Consider the following 24,623-nt stretch of genomic DNA (forward strand, 5'->3'; position numbering starts at 1 on the left):
GAATCTCTATCCCAAGACAAACTCTGCAGGAAATTAGCTTTGAATTGGAAGCCTGTACACGGAACACTTTCCAAAGTGTGGCACAGTGCAGGTAGCAGTACCAGGCAGAGGCTAAGATGTCAAGAAACCGTGAGGGAAGCCTGCTGCAGATACCTCAGCAAGCCTGAGGACATGTCCCAAATGAAGCAGGGAGCAGAGTTCTCCAGTCTCATGTTTATCTATTGCTATCTAGAATGACCACAGACAGAGACAGTGTCACAATGGCAGACAAAGTAGCTATCCTCAGCTGAAGGAATCTCCCCTAGAAAGATTCATCTAAAGGGAGTGCCTCTATGGGGTGCCTCCACATCCACAGAGATAGTCTGTCTTGTTATTCTGAGAAGTTATTTCTAGTCTTGCTCTACAAACCAAGAGCTGGAAACATTGACACATTGACACAGTGCTGGTCTAGCACACACGGTGCCTTATAGAGAGTCCATCTCCAGCACTGTGTGAATCTGGTGTGGGAGCCTACACTTGCCCTCCTAGAACTCAGGAAATAGAGACAAAGGTTTGAAGTCATCTTTGGCTGCATAATGAGTTCAAGGCCAGGCAGAATAGTTAATACCTGCCTCAAAAAATATATAAATCAAGATATGGTAGGAAGTTAGGTAGGTAAGTAGAGATAGATAGATAGATAGATAGATAGATAGATAGATAGATAGACATGTATGCACACACATATTGATTCAATCAGACAGTAGAGACATGACATTACCAAGATCAATTTTAGACAAATTTCAACATTTAGAGTAAAGATCTCATTTTATGGCACCAACCATGCAATATCTGGAACTCTTTATTCAAAGTAAATTTCTCCTCTTCATCCCTTGACAAGACTCCTACACATATTATGGAACTGTTTGTGAAGAGACAGATAAAAAACTATGGGGATATATTATAATACATTTTTACTATTTAATATTTTCCTTTGCCTTGAAACATTCCACTCAATGCTTGGTTTATTAATTTTTTTGTTAAATGCATGTTGACTAATGCACCCCCCCACACACACTCGATGCTTAGAAACTAAAACACAAATGTCATAGGACACAACACCAAGAACCACTGGGTCTAATTGAGGAAATGACACATAAGTAGATTAAATCCCAAGCCTGGTTTCTCTATAAGATGTTTCTAATTCTAACTCAGATTCAAGCTTCAGAATGGCCAGAGTTCTTGAAGGCTCTGTTACTTGGAAACTTCAATACAGAAGTTTTTCTCCTCCAATTGCAATCATGAATTGGAGGTCCAAAACCAACCAGCTCACATATAGAATGCAAGATGAGACAATACAGTCATGCATTAAGCATTCTTCTGCATGATATTCAGCTGGCACCTACTGTAAAAACCAAACCCAAACCCAACAATGGTCTAGGAGCTGAGGATATAGCAATAAACAAGGTCTCCTACCTCTTTGTAGCTTTCATGCAAGGGCAAACTTTAAGCAAGTAGCAGACAAACTAAAAAAAAATCTCATACTTCTGAGTGCTTCCCGGGAGTAAAGCATAGGAATAGAAGAGAGAAGTTGAGAAATGATGTTTTTTAAGACAGTGTATACAGGGTAACATTTGAGCAACAAGAGAGCAGTATGAGAGCTACAGGAACATCAGGGGAGTGCTCAGGCAAAACATGCCAAGGCTCAGGGTAGGACAGTGCCCCTAGAGATTTCAGGTCCACTTCTGTGCCTCCCACTGTCAGGTGACCATTGCCATCTAGTGCATGCCTACCCAGAGTGAGAAGGCTGCCTTTGCCTGCATAATTCAAACTTTGCCAGCACACAACCACTTGCTGTGTCTTAAAGAACTGCCATTGGTGTGTGTCTGAGTTGTTGAGTAGTTTTACAGAAGTGGAACCCTGGAGTCATGGATCCTGCTGGGGACCTACGCTGTGACTCCTGTATTCCAAACAACTATACCCTGATATTTAGGATGGAAAGCAGCTGAGACAACATACGTCAGCAGCAATCCACCTTTTTCTGGGATATGATGAAATAACACAGTGAGCGTTCACTTTGCTCTTAATTTCAGTGGGATCTCTCTTATTTGACATGGTCAGACCTAAGGGTGTATTAGTTAATATCTTTAATTTTGTAAATAACCTAACAATTGTATGTAATCGCTCTGTGTGCACATGTATGCATAGATACAAATGTATATTTTATATGTACATAAATGCATATTGCACTGGAGAGATGACTTAGTATTTAAGAGCATTTGCTTATCTTCCAAAGAACCTGAGTTCAATCCTCAATACAGGCTGCTCACAAAGATCTGTAACTCCAGCTCCAAAAAATCTGATGCCCTCTTCTGGTTTCCACGGGTATTTGTATATACATGGCATAAATTACACACACACACACACACAAACACACACACACATGCAACTGCATATGCATGCACATAAATAATAATAATAAAGTAAGTTAAAATTAAAAGAACATGCATTATACACACACATACACACACATATAATTATATATATATATATAATTTACATATACAAATGCATGTTACATGCATAGATTTAGATCCAAAGTATTGGTTGACTGTCATGTACACAAAATGTCAAAAGATTAGAAATATTTGACCAAGATCCAGAACAGAGTAACATGTTTATGGATTTTCATATATTCTTTTCACTTAACACATACAGATGTATATCCATCTACAATCCTTTAGTGCTAAACAAGGGCATAGATATATAGAGATTCTATTGAGTGTTTTGAAATGATGATGAGTATCAGCCTCCCAAAGACAATACTCTCAACCTAACAGGCACAGGATGCAGCCCTCCATGCCCATCATTGGCTATTCACTCTATAATAGCTGGTCAGTATAATACTGCCACCTTAGCAATTTCAGTCAAAGTTAACGTAACATCCAATCAATCTGTATCTGATAATCACCCTGGAGACTAAATATTTAACTACAAAGATGGCTAGAAAGATTTGCATAAGAATTACAGCCTGTGAAAAAATCAAAATTTGATTTAATACAAAAGAACACATTTCTTGGGTAAACGCCATTACATAGGAAATCATCTTGTCCCTCAGATACTTTATGTTTTCCTTCATTTAAAATTACCACCTGTTTCTGAAGAGATCGTCAAACAAACGCCTAGCCTTCTACAGAGAAAGGGCTGAATTTCAATATTCCATTACTCTTCAGGTGCTGACCTGGGAAACGTTAAAATTTACCATTTGGCTTCAATATCTGCTCAACTCAAACCTTCAAAATTTAGAACCCATTCTGGTCAATCATTTCCAATCTCTTGACATTCATCCTACTTAGGTTTTAATCAACCAGTCAACAAGTATGTATTGCCCTACCAAATTAGAGAAATATGCATAGCAATTACAGTGAACTCCTTCTAAAGTTATACATTCTATGAAAAGAGCATTAAAAGGCATCATTACATATATAAAGGCAAAACAAAGATTGCTAGGAAATTGTTACTTGAAGCTGGACACAGCGGGGCAGGCTTTTAATCCCAGCACTTGGATACAGGGCAAGAAGATCACCAGATGTTCCAGGACAGCCATCTCCACCTAGTGAGTTCCAGGTAAACGTAGCTCGAAAGACCATTTCATAACTGTTTAACTCTCAGAGTTTGGAGTGAGTTTGTTTCTATACAGAACTCTAGGCTAAAATCCTAGTGTGGGTTCTTGCATTTGTCAGCTGGAATTTTAATTGAGTGAATTTATCTGAGTTAATCATATTCACAACTATGAAACACAGATATGGCAAGCCTAAATGCTACTAGTAAGTTATATTTTAAACAAATAACAAATAGTTATTCTTGACTCCTAAATCTCAATTCCTAAGAAAAGCAAATTCTGTTTTCCTCCTCTGTAAAATGAAGTGCACCATGATTAGAGTGGCAGACACTTGACGTCATCATACATCAACGGAACTCTTAGAATGTTGAAACAACTCATAATATCAGCTAATTGAGAGACACCTGTGTACTTAGCACAGATAAGGAGGAATTTACACAGTGAAAGGCATTTCAGAAGTATAACATAAGTGACACATTAGTATACCAGTAATTCCTAAAGAGAAAGTAAAGAAAGTGCCCCAGGAAAATCTGCTACTTTGTATGTCACTAAGAAGGAGGGGGTGAAAAAGAGGAAGAGGAGGAGGAAATATTATCTCAAAAATGAATGCCATTAAAATTATTTGAAATATAAATTAATCATATTATCTATGTAATCAATAAGAGAAACCAAAATTTCAGCAAAAAGGGGAGAGGAAAATGTAAATTTCACATATTCATGGCAAGAATCTGGGATTCTACTTTCTCTGTGGTCTTACAGGAGCTAATCTTACTCCAGTTTTCAAAATCAAAAGCCAGAGCTAAGGGGACTGCTCAAGATGATTAAGAACAGATCCACACACAGTGATTCTCAGTGACCACCGTTGCTGTCTGAATCAAGGTCCTCCCTCTAACACACTTGTTGCCGGGTTCTTCCGAGCTATGACCTTCACCCTTCAAGCTCAATGTTTCCTTAACCTTCTCACCCCGCTCTTTTCACTTTACCTCCACAGCTGCTGAGGTATTAATGAAACAATCCCTCGTTTTGTATTTTGAAAATTCACACTAGTTTAAAATTTTAAGAAATTTCTCATGCCAAGTATCATAAATTTAAGTTAAACCACTCAAAATGAGCATTTTTGTCCTTCAACCAAAACATTATACTACTGAGAACAAATCTGACTTCACCTTTCATCCACCACAGCTCCCATAAACCGACAGCACATGTCTTCCCAAAGCCTAATTGTCATGAATGGCCTCAGCCCTCTTACCTGGGTCCTTTTACCTGGACAGCCTAAGGAAAGCATGAGTAGATTTTTTTTAATGATATAGCAAAATATAAGAAACTAAATTAAAACTATAAAGCTATAAAATGAAAACAAACAAGTACTGATAAAAGAAGCCCTTTTATAAAACAAAGGCATCTTTTCCCTCGGCTCCTGAGCGTGAACCGTGCTCACAACCTTTTATCACACGGAGATCACCTGTGCTGTGTAGCAAAGCCGTTCAGGCTAGGACAGCCAGGGGCCATGCTAGGGATACGGAGAGGACATCACTCACAGGTCTGCAGCCGACCTCCTCAGTGACCACATTGCCTCTGCTTCCAACCTGCTTCTCCTCCTGCCTCATTTTGACCTCGGTCCAACCTAGATGCTCATCTCTGGATGCCAGCCCACTTCCCTACCACTGCAGCAAAGGAATGAACCCACTTGTCGCTCCCCTTTCCTCCTACAGAAGTGTGATTCTTCTCTTTAATTGCATATTATCATTACTCTCATCATAAAGTGAATCTGGTGAGCAGCTGGGGCCATGGCTTCCCTTACAGTCTTTCCTTCTTCTATCTGGAAGAGAATATGAATACTTCACTTCTGTTACTGAATTCCCTTAGTTCCAGATTAAATGCCAGGCTGCTGCAGGTGCCTCCTGACTACAGAGCATTTAAAGGAATGAAAGTTGTACTCTCATGAATGTCTGATGCCTGAGCTCCCTGCCAGTCAGACTCCTCCCCACGTGCCCGCAATGCTCTGGCCTCAGTGAACAAGTGATATCTTTTTGTCTTCCTTACCCAGGGCTGGCTGAGCTCTCTGTTAGCTCAGCTCATCCCCAGAGTTGGCAAGTTGTGACTTTGTCTTTACATTAAGAACAACCCCACAACTGTTCTCCTCTGTCTGCAGATGAAAATCTGTATTGCTTTCTATGGTATTGAGTCTACCTGACTCAATGGGCTAACATAGCCACTCATTCTAACATTTTCAAAGATAACACCCAGTATGTCAAAACTACTGCTTGTGTTACTTGACACTGTGCCACATGGAAGCAGGAAAGAGTATGGCTACACTTGTTCAGAAATACATTTCTTTTCACTGGGACCTATAGAAAAACAAACCTGTGGATCAAACACAACTTAACTCTAAGCCAGAGCTGAGCACTGAAGTCAATTTTAGCATCTAAAGGATTGACATTCTAGACCAGAAACCCTTATAATGGAGACAAACTGCGCACATCATAGATAAACCCAAGAGAGCAGAGACCACCCACCCTGTAGGATCTTACCAGAAAGGGACTCCAGCAGACGCAGGAGACGCACATTATGGCCAGGAGTTGAACGATCATCTCCAGGTGGTGAGATCTGCCTTGCCTGTGCTGCTGACTTCTGAACTTCACTCTTAAGAGTGTGACTCCCGTGACGGCATTGCACGAGAAGGAAACACCAAGAGCTAAGAGTCCGAGGAAAGAAAAGAACAGGAGATAAAATCTGTCTTCCCAGTCTTCGATGTGCTCTGTGTTGTAGAAACACCAGGTTCTGGATGCTTGAATTTGATAATCTCGGTGTCCGAGGATGGGCAGCACAGCCACGAAGACAGCAAACATGCACACACCACTCAGGATCATTTTCACGTGTTTAGATGTGATCTTCGTAGAGTGGAATATAGGATTGGTGACTCCTATACACCTCTCGATGGCCATCGCACTGCCTAGAAAAAGTGGGCACAAGCCAGAAAAGACCATGGAGATTCCAAAAATACTGCACAGGATGTTTGACTGATCAAAGCGGATCCAGTCTTTATCAGAAGCATATACAAAGACAGCTATGCCTCCGTTGATAAGGTGGCCAAAGAAGTCTGTGATCACCAGGCCACTAGCCAAGAGCAGGAAAGAAGCCTTTGACTTCTGTCTAAATCTCTGGTAGGCCTTCATGAGAATGGCGATGGCCAGGCTGTTCGATAAGATCCCCACTGTCATGAAGATGATAGAGAAGAATACTGAAAGCCGGTTCTCCGTCTGGCAGGTTGTGTTCGCGATGAGTCCAGCTGCAGGAGACACTGGCTGTTTGGAACTGTTCATGGACATTGTTGTGGAGGTAAAAGCTATCCCCTCAAGTCATCTCTCTGTCACAACTGCGCAGTCTCGAAGTGCAGACATCTGCAGCATACAGGACAGGAATTATAAAGACCTAATTACCAGTCAGTCAGTCATCTGACATTTAGAACCAAGCGCCTCAGCGTCCTGGGATGGGGTGGATTTGCCCAGCCTATCATAAGTCAGGTTGCAGAACTCGGCCACCAGCATGCATCTGTTCTGTTTTCCTCTCTTTCGAGATAAAGATACCGCCCAAACTGACACCTGTCAGTTCACTTCCCTAGAAAGAGAGAGAGAAATCTCAAAAAAAAAAAAAAAAAAAAAAAAGTCATCCTGGTGTGTCCTTGACATCTTGACATCTTGAATCATTTGAAGTCTTACTAAAGCACTAACAAGGTTAGATTTCAAACCAATGGAGTTTTTAAAGCATAGCAATCTATTGAAATAACTAATCCTTTAAGATTCTGTTCTTTTCTCTGTGGGACATTGACCCCTCCCCAAGAAATTGATCCACCTGCTGGTCATAAAGCCAAGGTCATGAAAGGGCAACACACAGAATCAATCTCTCTCTCTCTCTCTCTCTCTCTCTCTCTCTCTCTCTCTCTCNCACACACACACACACACACACACACCTCACACTCAGTCACACTTTGACTCATGGGAGAGTGTTGAGGCTCTGAGTTCTGATCTAGCCTTCTTTCACGGGGCAGAAATCCCTGCACCAAGATGAGAAAGAGTGAAAGCAACTCCCCCTCAGTGTTACTGTAACCTCCAGTGAGAAACACTGTACTGTTTGGGATTTTTTGCCCCTATAATGTGTTGAGTCCTAAGTCCGTGCTAGCTTCAGGACCACACCACTGGATAATTAGATTGTTTTCCCAGAGCAGCTTTCCCGGAAGCTGGGGATTTGACAGTCCAGTGGCTTTAGCTGCCTGGAGGAAAGAGGCTGGCTGCCCCCTCGGTGTCTTACTCACATTTCTACTTTCGACAGTTGCAAAGCCCACACCCCAAGGGGCCTCAGCTTGCAACATTGCCTCTAAACCTAACCAACTTGCTGAAACTTTTTGCAATTTCTCAAACTCCGGAGAGTTCTTTTCCCTCCCACCCTGGGGGGCGCCAAAGGTCTGCGGCAGCCCGTGGTAAGGACCATGTAGTGCAGCCAGCAGGGAATCTCAGGGAAAGAAGGGGGTAGCCCTGTGTGCGTGCTTCTCTCCCGAGGGTGGGGGGAATCCTTGCTACTGAGCCCCATCCTTACAGTGAAGCCCCCAAGCCCTTCTTTCCCCATAGCACACCACGAATTGGGTCCAAAATCCCTGCCAGTCTCAGCCTATAGTGCTCTCCAGCGGGACCCCTGCAGCTGTCGCCACTGGAGTTTATCAACCCTGGGTTCAGCTGGAGAATCCAGGAGCCGTGGGAATCCGGCCGTGGGAATGCAGCCACAGGGTTGTTACCTCGGCATCCTGAGCCACTGAGTGGTTGTGTCCGGAGCAGAAGAGCGCTGAGCCCCGTGTTCCATGGCGCAACCAGCCCTGCGCAGCCGCAACCTCAGGTTCCACCTCTCTTGCCTCCCTAGGACACTTCTGAGCGCTGGATCACCCGCAGGACCTATTGTGTCCTGGACTTCAGAGCACCTAGAGATGCTCCCAGCCTCTGCAGGGTGGAGGGCTGGGTGACCTCCGCCCCTTCCTCGTCTCTCTCCTCTCCGCCCACTTTCTCTGCCCGCACAGGGTGAGGCTGCTGCACGGTCTTCTGATGCTTTGGCCACCGAGCAGCAGAAGACAACGCTTTTAGCCACCAGGCAACTACGGAAAGTTTTGCTTTAAACTCGTTTCCAAATGAAAGAGGTCATTTCCGAAGCTTCAAGATAGAAACAAGGAAAACCAAGGCATGTTTAGAGCCTGGTGTGTGGGATTGTCTGAAACAGCTTATGGGGAATGAATTAATTCCAGGTCCAACCAAAAAGGGACGCGGAAATCTGGGTAAAGGCTGCCAGTTTGAAAGAGAACTTCTAGCAGATATCCACAGGGAGTGAATTAGAAGTTCTGGCCAACTGCTGTAAGAGGAACAGCCTTAGGCTCCACTGTCACTGGAGTGCAAGTCGGTCGGGTAAGAGTATAAAGGGAAGTGAGAGCTGCATTCTTGAACACCTGCTGGCCTGGGATTCGAGACCTTTTGGGAGCTTTGAAGTCCTCGAGAGAATTTCTAGTGACATCCACAACAAAGGATATACACCTTATAGATTTTGTAAAATGTACTTTATGTTCAAGTAAAGGCGCGCTCATTTTTCATTAAGAACTGTTATTTGAGCTTGTTAAATGTATAGTGCTGTGTGAACTTGCACAATGTGAGTTCTTTTCACTATGATTGTTTTTTAGCTAATAACACCCGCACCTCTGAACGTGTCATTTCCAACGCAACACTTGTGTGCCCCTATTACCTGTCTTAATTTCCCTTCTGGACCTAGCAAGAGGTTGTCACTAGCTGTGTTAAGAGTTCTGGAATCTGCTTCTCCATTCCAGAACCAGAGGTGCTTCCAAATTCCTGAAGATCGAAAGGGCTCATAAAGTGCAAAGGCAAGATAAAATAAATTAGCCATTAACTGTAGAAAAGTCCGACTGCCCACTCTCCCCCTGTGGTGGAGACAGAGAAGTTCTTAATTGATACTATCATAGCGTGTTTAAACTGTGACTTGGGTATGGTCAGAGAGGTGAATGTTTTGATTAATTGGAAAATGCTGTGTCCCGGGATGGCCAGAATCCAAAGAACAACCCTGTCACAAGCCACACTGAAAATGTGACACGGAGTGCCACTCTTTCCTTTAATGATTAACAGTCCTTGGTTGCAGCTCAGTGTGTTGATATTTTTCCTGGTGTTTCTCTCGTGGAAATGGCCCTCTATGGGGGGACTCTTCTCTGTCATTCCTCTGTTCTCACCAAATCTTTAAAGTAATGAATTCTAGAGTCAGGATTTTGATTTGGGAATCTCTGCAGCTTGGAGACAGGGGCATCTCACAACGGTGCTGTGGAACTGGGTGGGAAAGAAACACCTTGCTCATTCAATGTCAAATTGTAGCACTCAATAAAAACAAGGCAATTGTGATTTCTTTTCCAAAGTACTACCGGAATTGCATCATTTCTTCAATCTATTCTGCATCTGTTATTGGAATTCCTTTTTTAGAACCCCATTCCTTAACCAACATATAGTTCAGAAAAACAAGACATATTAATATTAGCAGGGCAAGCTGCTCTCAAAAAATGAACAATGAACAACTGTTAATGTTGCTCCCAGGACTGTGTGCCACCCTAATCTGACTCCCAATTCCTAATCCCCAAAGACAGTGCTAAAAAACTGCTTAATCCACAGAAAGAAAAGCCATCAGGCAAAAACCGAAGAGCTGAAGATGAGAGGCTGACCAACCTTTCTAAAATATATCTCATTTGGTTTTATTGCTGCATGTGAGAAGTTGATACTCCTATAAAGCCATTTGTAGACACTTCCATTCACCAGATTCAGTGAGAATTAGCCCTCTGCCTTCTAGGAGACAGATATAAATGCTGTGTGAGCAAGCATGAATTGCTGTATTGTGTGGTTCATGCCAAAAGATGAGCATGCTTCTGCAGTAGGCATGTGATGGGGTTCCCAAACCAGCATTCTCTTTATGTTGAATGGAGACAAAGTTGATGCTAGCTTTGCCTCCACTGAAGGAGACAAGAGAGGAATGCACTGTATGGGTGTACTTAGCCATCATTACTTGGGATTAGACATGGAGCACTTTAGACAGAAAATGTGCGCACTCCATAACATTGAAATTGAAAGAAAAAAAATACTCCATAAAAAACAAGGAGGAATGTTGGAAATTGAGGTTTGGCATTTTAATTAAATTGTCTGCAAAGGTTTATTGGGATTTGCCACTGAGATTAATGGAGGAAACGTGCTCCGATTTGGTTATTATGGAAATTACAGCTTTAGTCTTAAATTCATGTTTATTATGTAAACATTTGATACATAAAAAAGTAATATACATAATGCATTTGTGAGGAGTAAATTATAAAAATGTAATAAAATTAACTAAGAGACTTGCTACCTAATAAAAGATGTTTTAGCTTCCTAGAGCTGTGTGACTGAGTATCACATAGAGGGCAGTGTGAACAACAGAAATCCAGGTCTCTGGAGTGAGCAGCTAGGATCCAAGTCTTAGCTGTGGAGGAGGAAGGGTAGCTGAGAGGTTAAACAGGGCCTTCAGTGGGCTCCTCCTCTGAGAGACGCAGACGGGGTTGGAAGCAGAAGGTATAGTTGGTGTCGAGGACTTCTAAGAACATTTGAGTAGACTGGGTCTTGATAAGGAACTGGGTCCTAAAGAAGTGATCCCAGTAATAGATGCAAAGTAGATTGGAAAAATAATGCAATTTCTGTAGCTCTCTGAAAAATAAATGTCTGCTGTTCTGACTTTATGAAGTGAGCACTTCGATTTGACATTGGATGAGTGCGCGTTGATTTTCTCTCCATACCTAGAGCTGTTCTGCAACAGAGCCAACAGTTCTTCTGCTCACTCGGCTATCTGCCCCATGTCCCCTCTGTATGAAAATGAAAACAACCCAGGCTCCATTCCTGAGCGAGTGGAAGGAGCCTGCCACAAACTGGGCATAGGGCAGGTAATCCAAATTGCCTTCTCTCTTTTAAAAAAAATATATTTATTTTTAAACTACACTTCTGTGGTCGTTTTCTGTGCATGTGGAGGGAGTGTGGTCCACAAGTGTAAACATGTCACAGAGTGCACAAGAAAGTCAAAGGACAATTTGCGGGAGTAGGTTCTCTCCTCCTATCACTTGGCTCTCGGGATTACACTCAGACCATCAGACGTGGGTGGCGAGTGCCTTTACTGTCTCCCTGGCCCTCAGAAACACCTTTCCATCTAACTTCTTCTCAACTCTCCTTTCTTCTTATCCACTAGCCTTTTTACACTGTCACCATCAATAGTTAACAGCAACTAAAAACATGGCATGGCTGGTCTGAGATATTGTGAAAGAATGTGGATTGGATATTGCAAAACCTTCTGTACTCAAACCAAAGCAAAGCAGACATCTGTCTTTCTTCTGGTTTAGTTCTCAGCAGCAATCTCGCGTATAAGGGACACAGCCTTATGTTTTCATTAAAGCCAGGGTTGCAGGAAGACTTGGGAAGAGTACCAGTCTGTGGTCAGACACGCTTGGTTCTCTCCTCGTGTCCCTGCTGTTTGAGAAGCTAAGTTACTAGATGTCTTTGTGTTTGGGGTCACACATCTGGTTTAAGTCACTTCATTAACTCATTCATCTATTCATTTGTTCCTGAGGACCTACTGTAGTGTATAAAGCTGCCATTCATACAAATAGACATCAATCTTTCTTGTGTAGTACAGATTTCTGAAGAATGACTGGGAGTCAGTTATTGTCTGAGCAATGGGGGCGAGGTTGTTAAAGATAGAGAGTATCCTGTACAAAGTCCTACAGATCTCAGAATCTAAGGATGAGGCTGAAGTAAAGACTTGAAAGGGTAAGGAAAAAAGATAAGGTTTAAGGGAGAAGTAACTGAATTGCCTGGGAAAAGCACTGAAATCTAGGGTAAGTGGGATAGAGTTGGTAAGAGCGCATCCAGCATAGTGCGTCACAATGGGACTAGAGTGCTGACGGTCCCATAGATCATTATCTACTTTCTATAAGATTAACTATGTTGGTTAATTGTTTGCAATAAAGAATTCTGTCCAACATTGATTTGTTTAATTATTATAAATAATAATTATTATTACCCTCTTGTGAACTGAGACTATGGGGAGTTGTTTGGGGAAACTGGTAATGTATTTCAGTTGTAAACGAGGAACTAGTAAAATCACATGATATTGTATAAAGATATATCAACACCTACCTGAGACAGAGTGATAGATATCTTTAAACTACTTAATTTGATCCTTGTAACAAGTCTGTGGTGTGGATAGTCAGGTTGTGTCTTTTCATCATAACAAGGAAGAAAACAAGGAGTAAGACATCTGGCAATTTTCTTAGGTTATATACTATCATCATGTGTGAAAAAATCACGAATTTGGTCGATGTTCTTCATGGCGGCCATACTACTGGCTGCTAATAGTATACAGTAGTATTCGCTGCATGAGAAGGTCAGAGGAGAGGCAAATGCATCTAGAGACACTGAGGGCGGGGGTTGTTACCGCAAGAGTTATTGTACATGTAACCACAATTAGGCCATGCTGGTATACACCTTCTCATCCAATATGACTGAGGTCTTTATGCATAGATAGCCTGTGACGGTGTACCACAGAGGTTTCCACACACATGTGAAAATCAAGGTAGAACCTGAATTGATATATCTACAGAGCCAGGACTGCTCAGGATCACCAGGCAAGCACCAGGCAGGCAAATGACAGGGGATGGATCCCCCACAGCTCTCAGGGAACCTAACCTCACTGTCACCACCACCAGGTCTACAACCATATGAGACACTACAGTTTTGTCTTTCCCTAAACTCACCATGGAGCTGAGGATAACCTTCGGCTTCTGATACCCGTGTTTCATGTCTCAAGTCTGGGGTTTTGGGTGTGGACTCTTGTACAGTGCTAAGAACAAATTCAGAGCCTTGTATGTGTTAGGTGAGTGTCATACTAATTGAGCTACATCCCTAGCTCCACTTTATGTTGTGTATGCTATCCAGTTTGTGGTACTTGGTTACGCAGCTCTAGAAAACAAATACAATCCTTTAGTGGGTATTAGATTTACTGATTAATTTTATTATATTCTTGACAATCAGCCCACACAGTCTCATTGAACATGGAGTCTAATGGTTGCTATGTTTCAAGTCAACACCGGACAGCCCCCATCCTGACATCTTAATTATTATTTTTGTAAGTTTATGTGTTGTAAGTAAACTCCAACAGAAGACTAGACCATGGGCCAGGAACCTGGAACTTCCCTGAGAAGGGTCTCCCTAAAACAGCTTCTTACCCAGCACTTAAGTGAGAGTGGACTAGAGGATATGTCTTCCTTCCCTTGGCATTAATGCAAACCAGCTTAAGACCAAACTCTTCCCCAGGGAAGGATAGAAGCAGTCACTGGGCATGTTTGAGAAAGGAGAAAGAAGAATGTGTAGGGGCTTGGGGATAGGAAAGTGCATTGCTTACTGTACTGAGAGGATGACCTCAGGAGCCATGGGGCTCAGCAAGGCACAGATGCACTCCAAACCACTAGGCAGGAGCCTTGGCTGCCTGTGAGGATCACATTGGTCCCATAAGTATCCCTACATTCCAAGTGCTGGCTCTGAGCCTATGGGGTCCTTTATCTGGACTCCATCTGCAAAGGGTGCCACGCCCTCCTAATAAGGTCATGGACTCTTAAATAAAACTTCTACAATGGGGCTCTCAAGGACTTTTGATATCTAAACCCCAGCAGTAGCTATGAAGGACTTCTTGCATCTGTCTCCTAACCTTGGAGTAATTCCAGTTGCCCAAGATCAGGGCTCTACTTCTTTAAGTTGGTCACCCCCAGCCTAGTCCCTCTTTCTTCCCACTTCATATTATAGCACATGGTGTTGATTAATTAATCCACATGAATTAAGCAAGACAAAATCTTCCTAAAATTAAAATTTGGGGTTAACATAAGTTAACTATCAATAAGCATTTGCTATCTATATTTGACAAGTCCTCCACCATCTTAGAGTTCATTTTTCTCCTTTCTTTACCTGCATACAAGCCTTCCAAACCCACTCTCGACTGTCTCACATCCACGCCTCATCAGCTCCTCCTCCTTAAATACTTAGCTCACCTCTCTACACATAAATCTTGCCTATACTTTAAGCCCTATCCAGTGACCATCTTCTCCATCAAACCTTACCCGGATTTCCCTCTTACCTATTTCCAAACTGAAACCTGTACCATAAACTAACTACAGATAGGACTTTCTTTCTTCCAAAGTTAAAACTGTTTTTCAAGATACATATATATGTTTTATCTTATTATTTCTAGTCACTATTAATTTTTTAAGAGCACAGACACCAATTAAATGCTTTAGTGGTAAAAACAGATACACATACAACTAACTTTTATAGATTCCTTCTACAGCCCAAATACTTTCAAACTAAGTTCCCAAGGCCAACTGACTACCTGTTTTGTTGTTACTCTGTTGTTAAGTCAGTTTTCTGTAAGTGTACATGCCATGAAATTTTTGAATAATTAGATCTGATAGGATGATAAAGAATCATTATATTCGCAGAAACTTATGTCTACACGTGCACACAATTGGAGGTAGATAGATATAGAGAGGCATATATCACTTACTATGTTTTCTGATGAATGCTAACACATTCCTCCAATTCTGTTCCTTAGCCTACTATAGGGAAATCCTTCTCCTTTATACCCTGTAAGTAGCTAGGGATCCAAATGGCACAGCACTCCATGTATATTGCCAAACTCACAAAGGAATTTGCCATAGAAAAGAATCCAGAAGAAGAACCTGATTTTCCACAGCAGGTGAGCTTGTTAACAGAAGACTCAGTTGAGTAGAACTGCAGAAACTAGGACTCACACAGGCACCCTGTATAGGAGGTGTTTTTCAGCTCACTTTGCTGACACTGTAGGACACTGAAATGCCTTCATTTCATATCAGACCAAATTCAGCAAGCTATAAAAGGTAAAAGTTTACAGGAGCCAGGAAAGGTGGGGATACAACTCCACCCTGCCCCCAGCTAAGGGATACAGCCCCACCCACCCATCCAGGAAAGGCAGGGATACAACCTCCACCCCACCCCCAGCTAAGGAATACAATTCTAACCTGCCTCCCAGCTAATTCTAACACTAGTCTATTCATGTAGTCAACAAATATTTGTCTATTTAGCTTGAACAAAATTCTAGATAGAATAATTCCACACAGTTTCTGGAGTTTTCATAGACTGTTTTTGCCAAGTTTTAAATGAGCAAGATATCATCGATAGAATGAGCATGATAAACATAATCCAAATACAACATGGGAAGAAGAAAGTGAAGTTGAACTCACAACTACACCACATCTGCAGGTGATTTTAGAATTTAATCACATCCAGGGTGTGGATGGAAAACACATTGGGTAAACCCTGCTGTAGTTGAAAGGCCCAAGGTACTCGGAATACAAAATAAACGCTGGGCCAGCACTGGTTTGGCTCCCGCCACTGTGTGCCTGTGACTTCCCCTTTCCAGGACAGCTGCTCCAGAAGAGCATGCCAGGCCAACCCAAACTCAGGCACTATTTTTGATATCCTGGTCTCACACAAAGGATCAGTCATAATTTCAAATTCATCAAATCCACATGTAGATGATACCAAATGGGAGTCCCATCACCCAAACTGTAGGCTAACGAAAAAGAAATTAAAAAATTATTTCAACAAAGTTATCACATTTTGACTTGAAAACAATGACTCTATTAAAAATAAAAGAGCATGTATTGGGGGAAACTTATTTGGCTTCCAATAGTTTCTTGTGTATTTACACTCCAAATCTATGAGAAACTACTTTAGCCGTTGGTTCTATCATAGTATATAACAGTACAGTGACTATGGTCACAATGGTTTGCTCTATGTCCCAATTATGAAAGATCCTGAATGTTCTCCATCCAAAAATAAACAAATGTTTGAAATGACAGAAATGCTAATCACTTGACAAAACCAGTGCACACCATGTTCACGTGCCGAAGGAGCCCACTCACGCCATGAATTTCTACAGCTAATACCTTTTAATTAAAAATAAAAGCTAAAGGGGTGTGACAAGATGGACAGACAATTACTTCTAGGTGAGTTAAAAACCATTTCTTCTTGCTAAGTGGAGACTTAGCAATGACTGTAGAAGCAATTATGTCTCTAAGGTCTTTTCTCTTGTATTCACTTTTGCCTACCTTCTCTTTGTTTTGTTTTGTTTTTAATTTGTTTGTATTTTCTTAACTACACCAGAGAGGCTCTGACTTGGAACTGTTTAAACTGCTCCTTGCCCCACAGACATAGCTAACTCTTGCATCAACTTCTCGTCTACTTGAAAGCCTCACTGTCTCCAAGATGTGCATCCTGACTCCTCCCCACAGCTCCAACATTGTACAGAACAGCAGCCAGCTACTGCCCTTCCTTCCGCTAATACAGCAGATGGCTGCTCAACACCGACAGCAAGTATCAGTGTCGCCACCTCCTCCTCCACAATGAAATCCCTCTGAATGTTTGTTGTGGCTACTACAACGAATGACCACAAGCTCAGTGTCTTAAAATTATTGTAATTTTAAATTTATTAATGAAAAAGGCTAAGTTAATCAAACTTGATGGTTCTTTTATAGTGTCCCATCTGGTCATCTCACCAGGAACAACCACAGTCATATTTTCCCCCCACAAACGCAGTATGAAGTCCAGCCTTACACACCAGCAGCACAGCAAGTCGGCCTTCAGCTCTGCAGGGTTATCTGTATCTCCTCCTGTGACGTTAACAAAGCAAGAGTGGCAACACCCCATTAGATGAGGGCTTCTTAACTTCTCTAGACCATCATCGGACATTTCGTAATTGTCATGGACTATTGCAACCTCTAGAAACTCTAGACATTCTCTGTCCTCTTACACAAACTTTGCCAACAGCATGCTTGGACTTTCTGAAGTAAGAAGCAGTGTGTAAACACCTACTAGGTGCCCAAACCCTGACCCGTGCACTTCCCATGTGTGACCTCACTGACACTTCCCATGTGTGACCTCACTGGCATGCACTCTCTGGTTGACAATACTATGCATGTATTCTTATTTCCTCATTTTGTGGGGAGGAAAATGAGATGCCAGAAGGATGAGACATGCCCAGAGTCTCACAGCTAGAAAATGGACATTGAGAGCAAAAGGCAAGCCCTGAGGATCCAGAGGCTACACTCTGCCTTATTCTGCAGATTGGGTCCACAGTAAAGATCAGAGGGGGATGGATCATATTCGCTGTTAGCATTGCACTCTAACAGAATGGGAATTATCGGAGGAGAAAAAAAATGCACAACTGTGGGAATCAATGTGGTCCTTGTGCCTGAAAAATGACCTCCTCTTCCTCCTCTGAGTTCCTGTTAAATCAATCATTTGTACTTGGGCCCAGCATTTCTAAGGTACCTGCTAGCTTGCTACTATGCTGCCGTGAAGTGCAGTCTTCTCTCCTAACTGAGGAATGAATGAATCAGGACACCACACAACCCTTGACCCAACCTTGACATCACACACAGCAACTCAACTTTCATTCCTGGTTAAGCCAGAGTAAGGGTCAAAGTACAAATAACATACTAAAGAAGAACTGAGAATTAAAGACCTAGCATAACAAGGCAAACTACAGAGGGCGAGTCTTTATGATATATAACAGTTTTTATACACTGATAAGACATTCTCACCTTGTAATTTTTGTATTTTTTCATATAAATATGCTTTTATGAACTAGATGTATAGTTGAACCCAGTGGTACATGTCTGTAATCCAGCAGTGGGAGGTTTGGGCAAAAGAAATATGACAACATCACAGGCAGCCTAACTGACTTAATGGCGTCCTGTTTCAAAAATGCAATATGGGTCAAAGGTAGCTTACTTTTCCTGAACTCACCCCTGAATTCTATGGACAAACTTGGAGGCTAAATCCCTTGATTAATACAAACGAGGCCTAAGGTTCAATCCCAGTGCTACAAAAACATGGCTAAATGGAAGAGTGGATTAATAGAGAGTTTGCACATGTATATGTTCTACTTATAATCATGACCTTTTCACATTTTTATCTCATTAACACTCTAAAATCTTTTATCAGTTTTAAATCTGTTTCCACAGAAAAATTTCTAACTACAAATTGCTCCAGACTTTTGTAAACTGAAAAAAAAAAAAAACCATAATACATATGCTTTAGACAAGTTCTGTTGTAATTCTGTTTCATGATTTTTAGAAATTGGCTCAACAACTGAATGATTTACATCACTTGAAACAGACAAACAAGCAGCAAGACATTTAAACCTATTAATGTTCCCTCTGCACAAATCCCTGCACTACCCAAGCAGAATCCATCTCTATAAGGTTGCCTTTCACAGGAGCAAACTATACTTGAGCCTCAATCCTCTAGCTTATGGTTTGTGGGGTTAATGAAGTATTCCCTTTGGCATTTGTATTGCTCAACATGAGAAATCTCAATATCTGAGATCTGGTATTTAAAATCACGAAATATTTTCACTACAGAAGATAGAAAGCTATCCATGTATGAGCAGGTATGCATGCACACATACATACACACAGAAGCACACGTGTACACTTGCGAGCACACACACACTCACATACACACCCATACACTCACACTTCACCCAGGCTTCCTCCCACTACTGTTGTAGGCCACCCTTCCACCACTAGTACACAGTTAGATGTCAAAGCTTTGACCATCAGATTCTTCATGACCCTGATCCAGCTTTGTAGCATGAATCCATGTCCACAGGCCTTCACCCATATCTATCAGATAGTGAAATATCTTGAATTTCATTTCTAACTTCCTTGATATGAGGAGTAAATAAGTTGAGTACATATTGCTCAATAAACGTATAATGTCACTTCTATCAACAATAGCTGCTGTTGACACACACACACACACACACACACACACACACCAGTTAAATATGTTGTCCTTCCTGTTTCCTTTGTATGGAATAGCATGAGGTCTTCAAGCTATTAGAGTAGTCAGTTACAGTGAAGAGTTCAACTGTGAATGGCAGCTTCATTAATATTAAGAAAGTAAGTGTTCCTCATAACCACAAGTGTGACAATGTTAATAGTTTATCTAATAGGTGATATGACCATATATGGACAGGGTTGTAACATTTCTTTCTGTACAGTGTAAGTATATATATATATATATATATATATATATATATATATATGTGTGTGTGTGTGTGTGTGTGTGTGTATTAACAGCATTGGTAAAACAAAAGCAATGTTTCCAAAAACAATACTTTGAGGATTTTCAATGTGATTGAATACCTTTATGAATAAAAAAGTTGAAATGTATGAAAGTTGAAGTTTTCAATCCAGAAAGCATTTTATTTTACAATCTCTTATAAACTAAAGACCTTGGTTTCCCCTGGAGGCTCTGAAAGATCTAAGTTAAACAGGCATTGCATTGTGTATAAGCAAGCTTGTATGCCTGGGAAAGGCACAAGGTAGGCTAAAACAGGCTCGAAACAGATCAATTAGCTGTGAGCTACAGGTAACACCTGATGGCCTAAATGAATTCATTGTCTTGTAAAAGCTAAGCAACAGTCAATGACAAGACCGTTCGCTACTGTTGGCCTGATGACCATGGCTGCGCTGGTCCCCTGCCCCAGCAGCATTTTCTTTCCATCAACCTGCAGACTCTATGATTCATCACACTAAAAACTCATCGCGGCATTTGTATGAGGTATAAGGTGACGTAAAACAAACTGCAACTTCCATTCTAGATCTCTTCCAGAAAACTGGTAATGTATAAAGGCTGCACTGTGCATGCACCAGCATCATTCGAACACCCAGGAAAGCAGAATAAGGTATTCCGAGGAGGAATAATGCAAGCACTCAGTCAAGCTGTTCCCAACATCTGTAGACAGAAGCCTGTGCAGGGACAGTGTGATGGTTTGTATATGCTTGGTCCAGGGAGTGACACTATTAGAAGGTGAAGTCTTGTTGGAGTAGGTGTGTCACTGTGGGTGTGGGCTTTAAGACCCTTCTCCTTGCTGCTTGGGAGAGAGTCTTCCACTAACAGCCTTCAGATGAAGTTGTAGAACTCTCAGCTCTGCCTGTATCATGCTTTGTCTAGATGCTACCATGCTCCCATCTTGATGATAATGGACTGAACCTCTGAACCTATAAGCCATCCCCAATCAAATGTCATTCTTTATAAGACTTGCCTTGGTCATGGTGTCTGTTCACAGCAATAAAACCCTAACTAAGACAGCCAGCCTGGCCTGGAATGCAAACACCTCAGTCAAGCTGTTCCCAGAAGCTGTAGGCAGAAACCTATTCAGGGCCAGCCTGGCCTGGAATGCCCTTGGTCCTGCTACACACATTCTTGTAGAAAAGAAGCAAGTATTAAAATATTTATAACTAGATGACCAGAAGATTCCAGATAAATGCTTTAATATTACTATCATTTTCCTTATTTTTTTAGAAAAAAAAAAAAGGGAAAATAAAAAAGTTCTATCTAAAAATAAGTTGGCATTTTTTTTTATCAAAAGAAAATCCTTAAACTATGTATGACTTCAATTAAATGTTCTTTTGAAAGCTGTAAAACACAGCTTCTCGGTGGTTGCCATGAAAGAAGGAGAAGTTGAAACCAACAGTGTCGGCAACACAGGGCAAGATGGCAGCTGGGTAAGACCTTCCATCAGTCATCTCTCCACAGAAGCTTCAAGTTGAAGTTATTCACACACCAAAGTATCACTACAGGAGCCTAGGAAACTAGATGAGGGAATCCCAGGACCTGGTTATAGCATAAGAGGAGAGAGCTGCATGAGAGATAGGAAGAGTTCCTTGTACTGCCATTCCCCCAGCTCCATGCACTAGCAGGATGGTTGGGAACATCCCCTGCTTGGGAGAGAAGGGAAGTGAGACCAGGATTTAAATTTACAACCCGTACCAGGAAAGCCATGCTGAGGACAAAAGGTGGATGGGGCTCAGAATGCCCTTCGGCTCCACCCCACCCAACCCCACCCCACCCCTGCCCCAGCTCCATGTCAGCCAGGTGAGCAGTCCACTGTGTAGAGCACCCCTCCACAGCTTCAGGCAGCACCACACACCACAGGCAGAGCTCTCAGCTGCAGGGGGAAGATTGAAAATGTAAGAACAGGACTCTATCTTGGAACTCTGAGGTGTTAGGCTCACTACAGTAAAACCCAAAATCAGGAAGAATCCAGGGACACCTTGTCCCCTGGCCAGTGTTTGTAAACAGTGTCTAGACCTGCCCCAGCACCAACGAAAGACTCCTGACCCTGTAGGAAAGTCTCCTGTTTCGCTCTGCACACCCCCAGCTGTGGAATGGGCCTGGGGCACTTATCCAAGATTGTGCAGGTTCCGAAAGCCACAAGACTCGAGGCAACCAAGCTTACTGTCAGCTTTAGCGACTAAGGCACTGACTGGCCACCTTACCAAGCTCCAGCCTCAGGAATCACAACAGACATAGTAATTATCTTCTTGGGGAAAGCAAAAAGAGCTGGATAACAAGTGATGATATGGGGGCATAAACCCAGTCCCTCCTTGATTGAGGCACAGAAGCAGGCAGCTCCCTGCAGCACTTGGTCACAGACGAATAACTGTGGGTGAGACCTGTGGGCTGCCCTGGTGAGGATTCACAAGTGTAAGTGAATCTGTAAAGAACTCCAAGTTTGTTTTGAACATCATTACCAACAGCAGCTTTTGCGTTGATTCTTGTTTGGTGCTCCTCTCCCCCCCCCCTCCAGTATAAACATTTGACAACACACCAGTCACATACATATAGCCAAACTTCCTTACTTACGGTACTATCTAGTACTAATTCAGCTGAAATGACCAGAGTTTCACTAGAATTAGAGGCATAAAGCCAAAGGATGTGGACAGGCACAAGCACCTAGTGCTTCAAGGAATCAACAGCTATGTTTACCAACATACACCACAAACTGGCCAAGAACAGTGATCCCACGCAGCAAAGTAAGAGACCACAAGCTGAGTCTATAGCGGATGATATGTGTGGGCTGTTGCACTGAGAACCCAAGGTTCATTTTAAGCTCTGTGTGGTGGCACATGTGTGACTGGACCCTCAGTCCCAGAATTTGAGAGGTGCATCAGGACCATGAAGCTGAGGCTGGCCGCAGCTCAGGCTAAGACCGTGTCCCAAAATTATCTCAAATTTTTTAAAAGCTGAAATCACACCAAGTACCTTTTCCAACCACAATGGAATAAAACTAGAAATCAATAGGGAAAACTGCCAAAATTATACAAACACAGGAAAATTAAACAACTTCTGAAACACCAATTGATGAGAGAAGAAATTAGGAAACGTTTAATTATCAAACCGAATAAAAGTATCAGTACGTTTGCCAGGACATATATCGGACACGGCAAAGACATCAGGAAGAGGAAGTGGCTGAGGTTGAAAAGAACACCAAGAAGATGAAAAGACATCTCTGTCCATGGATTAAGAGAATCATGGTAGCACTTTCAAACTCGCAAAGCAACCTACATTGCCATCACCACAGTGCGGTCTCTATCAGAACATCAGTGTCAGCCTTCACAGAAGCAGCAAACCACACAACCTTCTTCACAGCCACAGCAGCCTTGAACAGAGGACAAAGCAGGAGACATTGTATTACCTCACTTCCAAAATCACTAAAAGGCTTTAGTTGTCGAAAAATATGATACCTGCATAATAGTAGACACATAGACCAACACCCAGAGGAACGAATACCGATGCCAATTCAAGCATCTACAACCAGCAGAGTCTAGAAAAAGTGCTACAAGTGTACAATGGATAAAAGATAACCTCTTCAGTAAATTAGATACCCAAAATGCAGAAGATTAAACTTTACTCCTGTATCTTATAGTGTAGCCAAAGACAATCCAAAATATCAAAGGTCCACAAAGATTTAAGGACGAAAAGAGAGAAGGAAGGGAGGGGAGATGGAGGATGCAAGAACAAAGGGACATAGGGAAGTAGGGAGGGAGGGAGGGAAGGAGGGAGGGTGTAAATAAGGATAGAGGAGGAAGTAAAGAAAGTCAAACCATGATGAAACTTCTTCAAGATGTGGTACAAACAAAGATATATATATATATATATATATATATATATATATATATATATATTTTTTTTTTTTTTTTTTTTTTTACGGAAGATCCCAAAAGCATCAGCAAAAATGAACAAACACACAAAATGAGTGCTATTCTTTGCTCTTCACTGAAGTGCAACACCTGAGTTAATGAGATTATGAAGAGGAAAGGTTGGGTAGGTTTCGGTTCACAATTCAATGCTCCTATATCTTTAGGCTCATGGAGAGAGAATAGATCACTACAGGAAACATGGCAGAACAAAAACTTTGCCTCGTGGCTCAGGAAGCAAAATGAAGAGAAAGCCAGGGTTCCACCATCCCCTTCAAAGGCACTGGTCCCTAAAATGTCCTCCATTAGGCCCCACCTCTTATTTTTCCTACCACCTCCTAGTCCCCAACTTGCACATCAGCTGTTTAGTACATGGGTCCAGGGACCAAACCAAATTCAAACAGTTCTTCATGGTAAAGGAAACGGTCATGACTAAAGAGACAGCCAGGATATTGCAAAAAGTGAAAACTATTTGACCAACAGTGTATATGGAACCCAAGAACTCAAAAGTTACAGAAACATATTTTTTAATGTCCTACAAACAGCCAAAAAGCATATGAACAAATTTCATCACCATGGAATTTATGTCATCACCTCTGTTACAAAAGGACCCTAAAATAGAGGCAGGGGTTGTATCTTAGTAGCATAGCATTTACTTGGTATGCACAGTCCTGTGATCATCCCAGTACCACAAAAAAAATCACTAAAAACACAGAAGGTAATGACAGAGGCTAATATGATCTGTAGAAAGGGGTGCTCTTATTTTTTTTATTATATCTTTTCCTCAATTACATTTCCAATGCTATCCCAAAAGTCCCCCATACCCTCCCCCCTACTTCCCTA

The 24,623-nt window shown here is 41.9% G+C and overlaps 1 protein-coding gene across 3 annotated transcripts in view; it reads right to left on the bottom strand.

Moving 5' to 3' along the window:
• Ptgfr (prostaglandin F receptor) overlaps nt 1-8,668 on the bottom strand; it is a 36,577-nt gene extending 27,909 nt beyond the window's left edge. The window contains exons 1-2 of one of the 3 annotated variants that reach the window (XM_029475603.1): nt 8,388-8,668; nt 6,130-7,216 (exon numbers count right to left, since the gene is read on the bottom strand). In XM_029475603.1, the coding sequence (XP_029331463.1) occupies nt 6,130-6,927 (798 nt within the window). In that variant the 5' untranslated portion in view covers nt 6,928-7,216; nt 8,388-8,668. Of the gene's footprint in view, nt 1-6,129; nt 7,237-8,387 lie in introns of all 3 variants that reach the window. The other 2 variants (XM_029475602.1, XM_021158414.2) reach the window with 2 other exon arrangements.
• Between the last annotated feature and the right edge of the window lie 15,955 nt (nt 8,669-24,623).

Source organism: Mus caroli, chromosome 3 (genome assembly GCF_900094665.2).
Source record: "Mus caroli chromosome 3, CAROLI_EIJ_v1.1, whole genome shotgun sequence".
NCBI classification, from domain to species: domain Eukaryota; kingdom Metazoa; phylum Chordata; class Mammalia; order Rodentia; family Muridae; genus Mus; species Mus caroli.